General features: G+C 29.8%; 1 protein-coding gene across 1 annotated transcript; it reads right to left on the bottom strand.

Moving 5' to 3' along the window:
• Window positions 1–7,847: 7,847 nt before the first annotated feature.
• LOC110614250 (PLASMODESMATA CALLOSE-BINDING PROTEIN 3) lies at window positions 7,848–10,052 on the bottom strand. Its single transcript, XM_021755738.2, has 4 exons — window positions 9,714–10,052; window positions 9,293–9,538; window positions 9,166–9,202; window positions 7,848–8,460 (listed from the first exon to the last, which is right to left on the bottom strand). Exons 1-4 carry the CDS (start codon window positions 9,763–9,765, stop codon window positions 8,151–8,153), a joined length of 645 nt encoding a protein of 214 aa, XP_021611430.1. The 5' UTR covers window positions 9,766–10,052; the 3' UTR covers window positions 7,848–8,150.
• Between the last annotated feature and the right edge of the window lie 3,025 nt (window positions 10,053–13,077).

Below are 13,077 nucleotides of genomic sequence, written 5' to 3'. Positions count from 1 at the left end.
TGTTGTGTGAATTTTTCCTTTTCTGTTTATCTTTCCCTACTATATTATTATTTTTTTTATTATTAAAAAAATGAGTTAAATTAAATTTATATTATTTTTATTTTTATTTAAAAATTAAAATTTTAAAAACGATAATGCTTGTTTACTCTTTAAGTCCATTAGTTGACTGTATATTAACTTCGACAATATTAATTTTAAAATTTTTTTATTATATTCCATCTGATAATATTATATAAATTTATGTTAATATTTATTTAAAATTTTATTATCCATTAAATAAATTAAGACGAGAATATTTAAGAAAATATATTAACTCTTCTTACTTAGAAATTTCATCAAAATAATAAGAGAGATTAAATAACAAGAAAAAGCTTGAGATGTTCACCTCCATTAAGAAAAGGAGAAAATAAAATAGTCCCACAAAAATCTATCAATCTAGAAGAACTATTTTTATTAACTCGAAAAATAATTGAAAAACCAAGAAAAAGAATGGCAATGGGCCATTGCCGGCTAAATAAAGGCCAATTGGCCTTAAAAGTCGTTTGCAGAGGAAGAGCATAGAGAAATGGAAGTAATATATTTTTAAGGTTAAATTAAATTATTATCATCAATTATTTAAATTTTTATAAAATTGACTAATTAATTTTTATTTTAAAATTACTCTAAATATTCTTATATTTTATAAAATTTAACACCTTTTTTAATTAGAAAAATTAAAAAATTATTTGTAGTCTTAAATTATTCATATTATTTAATTTTATAATATTAATTTATATATTATTTAATTTCTATAATTTTAAATTTAAATATTAAAGTTTTTAATTTTACAAAATATATTCATGTTATAATTGAATTGAAATAAAAATTAATTAGTAAATTTTATAAAAAATTAATGCTCTAATAATAATTCTCCGGAAGTTAAATTCTTAACGAGAGATAATCAATTGACTTATGTTTTTTTAGATCTTTCTTTTCGGGCCTATTTTATTTATGTGTGCCTAGTAGAGTTTAATGCAATAGTATTTGTAATTTATTAATTAATTTTTATAATATGAAATTTTTTTTAATTAATTTATTGATTTTAAAAATATATTAAATTATTTTTATTATTTTAAAAATTATATTAATTATTTTTTTTATTAATTTTAATTATAAAACACTGAAAAGAATTTAAAATATTCTCAGTTGGAGGGATTAATTAATTTATATTTTTATAAAATTAAAAAATTAATTAAAATTTTTTTTTCACAGTATAAGAATTAATAATAATTTAATATCTAAAATTAACAAAGAATTGATTAATAAATTTTTTAACATTTTACGAATATTTTAATATATTTTTTAAAATTTATAATTTTATAAAATTAATATATCAATTAATAAATTTTTTCATACTATAAAAATTAATAGTAAAATATTTAATGTTAAAATTAATAAAATGTTGATTAATAAATTTTTTTATATTTTAAAAATATTTTAATATATTTTTTAAAATTAACAAATTAATGATAAATTTTTCTATATTAAATTTTTCTATATTTTAAAAATTAAATAGTAAATTATTAAAAAAATTATTGCACTAACAATATTGGAAAAGACATCGAGAAAGAACAGTTTTATTTTATTGCATGTAATTAAATAGGAAAAAATAAAACATAGCTTAAAGAGATAGTTAGCAAAATGGTAATTTTGCAAGTGTTGGTGATGGCCAAATGACAAACTTTTAATCTTCACACATGAAATTCAGTGTCATCCCAGTTTAGCTTATAAAATGTATGAAATATTATTATTTTTATGCGTATCTCATTATAATTTGAGAAAATTATTATATAATTTCTATGATATAAAAAAATTTATTAGTTAGTCTCTTAATTTAAAAAAATATATTAAAAAATTTTTTAAAAATTTTTTTAATTTTTTTTATTAAATTTAGCGGTTAAATATTATAAAAAAATTTAAAATGATATTAATATAAAAATACTATTTAGTAAGCTTTTTAAAAAATTAAAAAATTAATTAATAAAATTTTTAAAATTATAAGATTAAATTATATAATATTTAATAGTTAAAATTAATAATGAAACTATTTTGTAAATATTAAAAATATTTTAATATATTTTTTAAAATTAAAAAATTAATTAAAATATCTTTTTATAGTAAAAACTAAATAATAATTTTTTCTTTTAATTTTATCTTCGATTCATACTCCAACTTCATCATGTATCACCTTCTATGTTCAAAAGCCAATTTGGAGCCCATAGTATCAAACGAAACAAAATAACATGAAATCCAAAATAAGGAAAACATCATTTTCTAAAATAAAGATGTGGCTTAGAAAAGATAAAAACATGCAGTTTGCAATTAAGAATTTTATAATAATTTAATTTAATAAATTTAATTTTTAAATTAAAAAATAAAATTTTTTAACTCAAAAAGTTTTATTTAAAAAACAATCACTTATAGTTTTTATTAAATTTATTTGAAATTTTTCTTATGAAATGATTAATTTTAAAGATTTTTTAATTTCTTGTAAATAAAAATATTGTACGGATTTAAAGATGAACAGTGTAATTGGGCTGAGTCCTATAAGACTGAGCCCATATATGGACTCCAGCTCTCTGTTTGAATCATTGAGAGAGCAATTGAATAAGAGAAATAAAGAGAAAAAAAATGTGAGGAAATTTTATTTTTTTTAACATTATTTAAACAAATTATTGAAATAGAAAAAACTTATAATTCACTATTTCAAAAAAGTAGAGCAAATAATCATTATACCATCATCTTATTTTTCTTTTAGATTTATTATATTATAAAAAGCATTTAAATATTTTAATATAAATAATATACATTTCTCTCCTTTATTCAATGGCTAAATAAAATAATTTAAAAAATTTAATTTCAAATTCTTTCTTCTTTTCTCCAGACAAAGAAAGCACACTTTTTTCAAAAAAAAGCCTGCAATTTAACCTTGAACTTTGAAATTGAAGTTGGCGTGCAGATAGAATAATAACTTGTCTCTTCCCAAACTCAGACCTAGTTATTTCACGCCACATAAAGTTCATCAAGTTGGAGCAGACTCTTTACTGTTCTCTCCCATGCTCTTAGTAAAGAAATTCATTGGGAATTTTATTCCATCAAAACACAGTAAATTTCACTTATATATTGATAGTTTACTATTAATTTAGTTAAATAATTATACATATTAATGCAAATAAAAATTTTATTTGGGTATTTTTTTTATAGAAATACTGATTTATTTGTATATCAGAAATGTTTTGATTCACCTAACATCTAAATAGTAATGCACTTTTTGAGTTCATGTTGTTAGTGGCATATTTTTAGGAATTTGTTAAATATATAAACATACTCTATTATGTTGCTTAATTTTCTAAATTTTTTTTATATAAACAATATTTAGTTTAATAAAAGTATGATTTTTCAGTATAGATTTATTTTTATCATTCTTACTTTCTATCTTTATTTGTTTATTGTTCTTCGAGCACAAATTAGAGTTTGAAATTTCTAACAATTGGTATCAAAACTTTCTTCTTGAAGGACTTATGAGAAATTTGTGAGAACCCACTAAAAGAGATGGAAACTGGATTACTAAGTTTAGAAACTTCTTTCACTGCCATTGCACTACCTGTGTTTGATGATGAAAATTATCACGTTTGGGCTATAAGAATGGAGGCTTACTTGGATGCAAATGATCTTTGGGAGGTGGTTGAGGAAGTTTATGAAATTCTTCCATTACCAAACAATTCTACAGTAGCTCAGATGAAAAGTCACAAGGAGCGGAAGGCAAGAAAGTCTAAGCCAAATGCATGTTTGTTTATTGCAGTTTCACCTACAATCTTTACTAGAATCATGAACTTGAAGACAACCTTTGAATTTGGAATTTTCTTAAAGAGGAGTATGAAGGAAATTTGAAAATCAAAGGATGCAAGTGATGAACCTAGTCAGAGAATTTGAAATGCTGAAGATGAAAGAATTTGAAACTATCAGAGAGTATTCAGATAGACTTCTCAATATTATAAACAAGGTACGATTGCTTGGTACTAAGTTTACTGATACAAGAGTAGTTCAAAAAATTCTTGTTACTATGCCTGATAGGTTTGAGGCTACTATTTTCTCCTTGGAGAATGCTAAAGATCAATAAAAAAATTAGCTTGGTAGAATTGATACATGCTTTGTAGGCACAAGAACAAAAAAGGCTTATGAGGACTGAAGGATCTGTTGAAGGTGCACTACTTTCAAAATTTCAATCAAATTAGAGAGACAAAGGAAAGAAGAAAAAGAACAAGAAGGATAACTCAGATTCTGATTCTCCTAAGATCAATGAGGAATCAAAATATGATTTTTTTTCCTTGCAAGCATTGTGGAAAGAAAGGCCATCCATTGTTCAAGTATTGGAGAAGGCCAGATCAATAGTGTGAGAAATGTCAAAAGATAGGACATCATCAAAAGATTTGCAAAAATAACAGTCAACAGAAAAATGTTGCATAGATAGCGAACTAAGAAGAGGAGGAAACTCTTTGTAGCAACCTGTTTTACAACTATTAGCTCAAGTGACAAGTGGCTTATTGACAGTGGTTGCACTAATCACATGACATTTGATCGTGATCTCTTTAAGGAGCTCGATACAACAGTAACTTCCAAAGTAAAGATTGGTAATAAAGAGTATACTGTTGTGAATGGCAAAGGCACAGTTGCAGTAGAAAGCTTTTCAGGTACAAAACTTATTCAAGAAGTGTTATTTGTACATAATATTAGTCAAAATCTATTAAGTGTTGGCCAGTTGCTTGAAAATGGATTCAAAGTGATCTTTGAGGGCAATCGATGCTTGATTAAAGACTCAAAAGATGAAGATGTGTTTAGAGTGAAGATGAGGGGAAAAAGCTTTGCACTGGATTCTTTGGAGGAGGAGCAAACAACTTTTTTTGCAACAAAAGTCAATAAAGAAATCTGTTACAAGAGGCTTGGTCACTTCCACCATAAAAGCTATGTTGAATATGTAGAAGAAAGAGTTAGTTCAAAGCTTGCCTAACCTTGAAGCTTGTTTACTAGATTGCAAAATTTGTTAGTATGAAAAACAAACTACACTTCCCTTCAAGCAAATAACTTGGAGAGCAACTGAGAAGCTGAAACTAATACACATAGACTTGGATAAACCTCACAGGACTCCATCTCTAAATGGGAGTAAATATTATCTTCTCTTCATTGATGATTACAACAAAATATATTGGATTTATTTTCTCAAGTTCAAGTTAGAAGTGGCTAGTGTGTTTTGAAAGTTTAAGAAATGAATTGAAATAAAAGTGGCTGCAAATTTCACACTCTAAGGTCTGACAATAGGAATATATATAAGAAACATTCAACCAGTTCTATAAAGAAGCTGGAATTGAATATCAACTCACTGCTCCATACACTCCTCAACAAAATGGAGTAAGTGAAAGAAAGAATCGAATTATAATGGAGATGGCTAGATGTTTGCTCCATGAAAAAGACTTGCCAAAAGAGTATGGCTGCAAACACATCAGTGTTTTTGCTTAACAGGCTTTCCACTAAAGCAATTGATGGGAAGACTCCTTTTAAAATTTGGTATGAATACAAACCTTCCCTAAAAAATCTTAAAGTGTTTGGTCGTCTATGTTTCACTTATGTGTCACATATCAAAAGAGACAAGCTAGACATACTAGCTAAAACTGAAATCTTTGTGGGTGCAGCTTAGTTTCAAAAGCTTATAGAGTTTTCCAACCACATTCAAGGAAAATTCTGATAAGCAGGAATGTGTACTTTATGGAGAATGACAAATGGAACTAGAAAGTAGAGCAGTCAGTTTCATTTCTAGATCAAGCTTTAAAATTGCAGCAAAAGGAGCCAACAAAAGATTATATGGTTGATGATGCACCGATTAGAGGCACAAGATCACTTTCTGATATTTATCAAAGGTGTAGTGTTACTTTCTAGAACCATCAGATTTTTGAAAAGTTAAGAAAGATCCAAAATGGGTAGCTGCAATGAAGGAGGAGATGAGCATGACTAAGAAAAATCAGACTTGGCAGCTAGTGAAAAGACCTGAAGGCAGAAAGGTAATTGGAATGAAATGGATTTTCAAAACCAAGCAAAGTGAAGATGGCTCTATCAACAATCATAAAGCTAGACTTGTTGTCAAAGTGTATGCTTAAATCCCTGGTATTGACTTTTCTGATACGTTTGCTCATGTTGCCAGGTTAAAAACTATTAGAATTTTATTAGCAATTGCTACATAAAAGGGCTAGAAAATACACCAACTAGATGTTAAATCTGCCTTCCTAAATGGTCTTCTTGAGGAGGAGATCTACGTTGAGCAGCTTGAAGAATTTGCAGTAAAAAGGCATGAAGATGAAGTATGTTTATTAAAGAAAGCTATGTATGATTTAAAGCAGACACCAAGAGCCTGATATAGTAGAATTGATGAACATTTGATGCAGCTGGGTTTCAAGAAAAATCTTAGTGAAGCTACTCTTTACATTAAAGGTGATAAAATCAATATGTTGTAGTGCCTCTATATGTTGACACTACTTGTTTCAGGGAGTAGTTCTGATCTAGTTCAGAAGTTTAAAAAAAAAATGATGTAATTTTTTGAAATGACTGACTTGGGACTGATGACATTTTTCTTATTTGGAAATAAAACAGAAAAGAGGAGAAATTTTTATATGCCAGAAGAAATATGCAAAAAAACTAAGAAGCAATTCAGAATGGATGAATGTAAGACTATGGCTACTCCTATAAGAGAAGCTAAGCAAGAAGGACGAAGCTGAAAGAGTAATAAAACTATTTACGGAAGCATGATGGAATGTTTGATTTATCTTATAACTATAAGGCCCGATATTTTATAAACAATAAGCTTATTATCTAGGTTTGCTAATTGTACAACTGAAACATATTTTAAGGCTGCTAAAATTTTGAAGTTAAATTTTATGAAAGGAATAATAGAATTTGAAGTTAAATTTTGTGTAAGCCAAAATTGCATTTTACAGGGATACTTTGACAGTGATCATGCTTATTTTCCAGATGACATAAAAAGTATTTCATGGTATTGTTTTAATCTGGGTTTAGAAGTATTCTTTTGGTGTTTCAAAAAAATAGAAATAGTTGAACAATCAACAACCGAAACTAAATTTATTGCAGCAAAAGCTGCTGCAAATCAAGTCTTATGGCTTAAAAAAATATTAATTGATCTAAACTTAAAATAAAAAAAATGCATAAAAATATTTGTGAATAATTAAGCAGCCATTACCACCTCAAATAATTCTGTTTTTATGGAAAGACGAAACAAATCAATATCAAATTATTCTTTATATATATAAAAGAAAATCTCCAAGATATGAAAGAAAAAAATTTTTTGTTGAACTGAAATATTGCAAAATTGATCTTCAACTAACAGACATTTTCATGTCAAGAAGTAACTTTAAAATTTTCAGATAAAAGCTTAAAATTTGCAGCATCTAAGCAAAAAAGGAGTATTAAAAAATTATTTAAATTATTCAAATGATCAATTATTTCTGCTGAAAACTATTTTTATTTATTTCAATTTTTTCAACTGATTATAGATTTATATTATTAGTGGTTGATTTTTAAAAATTTATTAAAAATGTAAACATACTTTTTCTATATATATAAGAAACATTTAATTTAAGCACAGATTTATTTTTATTTTTATTGTTCTTGCCATCTCTGTTTGTTCTTCAACCACAAACACAAATTAAAGTTTGAAATTTCTAACGGCAACCATCGCATCCAGCCACCACTCTCTCTAATAAATTACAACACTTTCTTTAAGAATAATTCCCATAACATACGCGTGGGCAGAAAGGTACCAATTTTCCATTAGAAAAAAAAAAAAAAACTACATAATACTTACCCTCTCTCTAAATATACAAAAGGGAAAAGAGGAAGAAAAAATACAAAAGAAAGAGATCAGCTTCTCGCCCAACAGAAGTCACATCTTCCACTCAAATAGGGATCAAATTCCCAGCTTTTTTTATCATTAGATAAAAGAAACCTAAAAAAACCCTAGTGGGGGTTTGCCTCCAGGATGATCATCTCCTACTGTCCAACTGTAAATTACATGTCCACCCCACTTGCTATCTCTTCATCTTTCAACCTCAAAACAACAAAACAAGGCCTGAGAACCAGAGGCTGAGAGAAGCCAACAACATGTTAGTGGCTTCAATGGGCGCCACACCACTATTGTCAATGTTAGTACCACTTCCAGATGGTCCCAACCCAACAAATGGACTCGGAGTCACTCCTGCTATGCCTGTGCCTGTACCAGTCCCGGTGCTCGTCCCAGTTCCCGTCCCCGTGCCGGTGCCTATGCCAGTTCCTGTGGTCGGGGTGCCTGTGCCAGTGCCTGTGGTCGGGGTGCCTGTGCCTGTGCCCGTGGTAGGGGTAGTAGTGCCTATCCCAGTAGTGCTGTGAATTATAAAAGAGAACAACCCAGAATTATTTACATCATACAAGAAAATTATCCTCCACCGTCCGATCGAAATACTTTTGTCAGGAGTAAGGACATGTGTAGATGAATTATCTGAATTACAAGATATGGACGAGAGAGAGAGACGGAGATTGTGGAGAACAGGTGTCAAACTGAGACCAGGAATCAGAAAAAATTGACAAAAAAGGGGACAAACAAGTTCTGAAACATCGATATCATGACGGGTCACAGTTGCAATAAAAGGTGCCGGGTCTTTAGTATTAAGATGTTAATCTAATTGTTTCTTATTGCTTAACCCCTGTCCTTTATTCTTAGCTATGATGCTACGGAAGAGAAAAAAAATATATAATTGGCGCAGGAAAAAAAGACCCACTTCAAATCGAACATGTGGGTTCAATAATTTAGACACAATTGAAGAAATTTGGGAATCTTACCTAACAAGATTAAAACTAAGCAAAACCAAAATCAATTATTGGAGTTTATGGTAAGAAAGTAACAGAACAGGTAAGCGAATCAGATTCTTGGTGATTTTATCAGTATGAAGATTCCCAATCACAAGAAAAATTGAACTTTGTGGACAAATTAAAAAGCTTCTTCAAAGAGAATCTAAGCTTTAGTGGTGAGAAATTTCTCTATCAGATAAGGAAAAAAAGGGAGAAAACTCGGAAGAGAAAAGGAGGTACCTTGGAGACGCAGGATAAACGCACCCAGAAGCTACACCTGCAAATCCCAAGAAGGTAGTAGAAGAATAAATCTAGGACCTCATGTGGATGATTGATGGGTTGTTAATTAAGAGAGAACATGGCTTACTTGAAGGGGGATTAGCACTAACAGTAGCAGTTCCTGAAAAATCACAGCTCCCAACAGCTTGACCCTTCCTCTGGTAATAACTATTAACAGCATAATTGCAGTGATCTTTTACAGTGTTGGGTTGGAAACAAGCACCATTTTGAATAATTGGTGTACAATCAGCTCCAGCTCCACAAGCATAATCCAGTGATTTTTGAAGTGCTGCATCGCTTAACCCATCCTTGCATAAGCAGTAAGAAGCAGCACCTACAAGAACGAATCAACAAGATCAAATGACTTTCCTTTTGATTATTTTCAATTAAATCATACAAGAGAAGAAGAACTCAAGTTAAAAACAGCAAGAGATCAAGAACCCATCTCCAGAAAACACAGAAAATACACGATTATTGTGAAAAGAGCAATAATAACACAAAAAGCTTACTTGGATGGCCAGCAAGTGCCAACAAAAGAGCCAAATACATTACAACAACCATGATTATGCAAAGAAAATGGCCAAAAGGGTTGAGAAATCAACAATACTCAAAAGGGTAGAATTTAAGATGAAGAAGAGAAGAAGGCAGAGAAAGAGAGAGAGAGAGAGCAGAAATGGGGAGAATAGAGATTTCTAGACAGAAAGGCGGTGGGTGTGGGGGAGGTGTCTGTTTGTGATGATATGAGCTCAACTTTATGCGTATTTTAAACCATGTGTACGTGTATTTTATCACAGTGATAATATAGGAGAATGTGTTTTATAGGGAAGTGAGAAGCTGAGAAGAAGCTCATTGTAGTTAAATCTGAGTGTCGTATTTGTAGTTTGATTAACAACGGTCGTAAACTCAAGTGGATGATCAAAAGTTAACCAAGCTGGTTAAGGTTGGGAGTATGTGGGAGTGAGGTGTGATGGGGTCCTACAAACAAAGGTTCTTTGGTTCTATTCTCTTCTCTTTTTGTATGCGGCTATGTGCTGTCACCACGAGCTTCCACTGTAGTTTCCTTTTTTCCCTCAAAGCTTTGGCTTTTAGCCATGGGTATGGCTAGCTATTCCAAATTCGGTTGGGTTTGCTATTACAATGTAATTTTTTTTATATTTAGCAAAATTTGTAATTTAATTTTTATTATTTTAATAATAAATAATTTAATCATTAATATTTTATTTTATTTTATTTTATTAATAAATAATTTTTATGGTAAAATTTATTATTAAAATATAATAATTTAATTTTTTAAATTTTATTTTTATAACAATTTAATTCTTATATTTTAATAATGTGTAAGGATTTAATTTTTATAGTTTTAATATTTATAATAATTTAATTTTTAATTTAATTTATTAATTAATTAATAATTAAGTAATAGTAAAATTAATATAATAATAAATTATTTTATTAATAAAATAAAAATTTAGAGATTAAATTATAATATATCATCATAAATTATTATAATAAATTATGTAAATATTTTACATAAAATTTTAAAATTTGTCCAGATGAAATAAATTTAGTTTTTTTTTAAATAATCTATAAAAATTTTCATTGAAGTTCAATTAAATCTTCAGATAATAAAATATTTTAATTTCTTTTTTAGTTTTTAAATATTAATAATTATTTACTATTTTAGATTAGGGAAAATTATTTCTTAGTCTTTGAGATTTAACATAATTAACACTTTTGTCCCTCTATTTTGGCGACCCAACACTTAAGTATCTCATTTTCTCTTCCGTCCAGATTCGTAGTCCTTCCATCCAAATTCGTAGTCCTTCCGTTCATTTAAACCGTTTGGTTAAAGAGTCAAAAGTGAGAGGTGATAATTTTTTCCAAAATACCCTTCTCTCAATGTGAAATTTCTATTTTTTTTTCTCTTTCATGTTTTCTCCAGTTGCAGTTGCAGAAGAAGAAGAAGAAGAAGTTGCAGAAAGGGTAGGAAGAAGAAAAAGAAAGAAAAAGAAGAAAAAGAAGAAGTTGTAAAAAGGGTAGGGTGAAGAAGAAGAAGAAGTTGCAAAAAGGGTAGGAAGAAGAAGAAGAAGAAGAAGAAGAAGAAGAAGAAGAAGAAGAAGTTGCACAAAAGGTAGGAAGAAGAAGAAGAAGAGGCATTTGGGTTTGGGTTTAGTGAGGGTTAATTTTATCAATTCACGTGTCCCAAATGATTATTTTGGACGGAAGGACTACGAATTTGGATAGAAAATAAAGTGAGGGATTTAAGTGTTGGGTCGCCAAAATAGAGAGACAGAAGTGTTAATTACGTTAAATTTTAGGGACTAAAAAATAATTTTTCCTTTAAATTAAATAAAAGAAAGGACATTTTCTAGTATTCTCTCTTGTTCAACATGTGACAAGACGTTTTCTCTCTTACCTCTGTAAGTTTTGTTTCACTCATTTGATAATTGTTATTCTTATTCCTCTGTCTTTTTCTCTTTTTTCTTTCTATTTCTTTATTCTTTCTTGTCTTCCTTATTTTGTTCTTTTCTGCACTTCAAGTTTATTAGGGCAGAAAGTTCCGATGCTCAAGCTAATGCTTTGTCGAATGAAATTTACAAAAAATTGCTTTTGGATGAGGAGCGAGGTTGTATGGAATTCATGGATCAGGACGGTGAAGAAGACGGTGATGGTGAGGTGGTGGTGGCGCAGTTTTGTGTTGTGGGTAGAGTGGTGACTGATAAGCCTCTCAATTTCATTGCCTTTCGTCCAACAATGGCTGCAGTTTGGAGGCCTGTAGGGGAATGATGATGAAGGACCTGGGGGAAAACGCTTTTCTGCTTCAGTTTATGCATAAAATGGATATGGAGAGAGTGATTGATGGAGGTCCCTGGAATTTTATGCAAAACTTAATAATTCTCGCAGAGGTTCCATTTGGTCACAACCCTAGGAATGTCCCGTTGTATAAGGCAGCCTTCTGGGTTCAACCTCATGACTATCCGGTTGGTTCTAGGACAGAGAGAGCGTTCGAAGGTGTGGGTAATTACATTGGTAATTATGTCCAAGCTGATTCCCGTAATTTTTCAATAGTTTGGAGAGATTATTTACGTATTAGGGTTCTTCGGGATGTCAATAAACCACTAAAACGTAAGCTTCAAATGAAAGATTAGGTACGTTCTGTTTCTTCTGTGGTATCATCGGACATTCCGATAAGTTCTGCTCTAAGTTCATGGAGTTTCCGAATTTTGATAGAAGTCGATTTGCCTATGGTCGTGAATTGCGTGCAGAAATACATTGAGCATTTTTTATGCATAAAATAAAAAATAATTATCAATTCATATGAGATCTGAAAATATTAGTCAACATTTATGGTGTCGAACAAAAAGCAGTTCGACACTGTAAATGTCAAACTGCCACGCGGAATTAGTGTTGAACAAGCTATTTTCTATTCATGTCACGAGAGCAATTTCAAATTGCTTCCGTTGGATGCCGAACATGCACAAATATCAAGATTTCGTCATGTGACCAAGTACCGAACACTTTTCTTATGCATGCATTTTCGGAAACACTTTTTTGAAGCCAAAGTCTCCCACCATCTCCTTCTTTTTCCAAATTTTCATTCTTCACCTCTCGGGTTCTTCACTTCTCCCTCTCCAGCTCTTCACTTCACCCTCTCCACACTTTGCCATAGGCCATCACCTCTGTTGGAAAGAATCCTCTGCCATGATTGTAAATCAATCAGTTGTTGGAAAGAATCCTCTGCCATGATTGTAAATCAGTCAGTGATCAAATCTTACCATATTTAGCATAGCACGTGTAATACCCGGCTAGACTCCGGTATCGGAATTCCTACCGTCCGGTGGAATCTCGGATGTCGTAAGCCTCTAGTAGGGT

The sequence above is a fragment of the Manihot esculenta genome, chromosome 5 (assembly GCF_001659605.2).
Source record: "Manihot esculenta cultivar AM560-2 chromosome 5, M.esculenta_v8, whole genome shotgun sequence".
NCBI classification, from domain to species: domain Eukaryota; kingdom Viridiplantae; phylum Streptophyta; class Magnoliopsida; order Malpighiales; family Euphorbiaceae; genus Manihot; species Manihot esculenta.
This window is presented reverse-complemented; position numbering and strand designations above follow the sequence as displayed.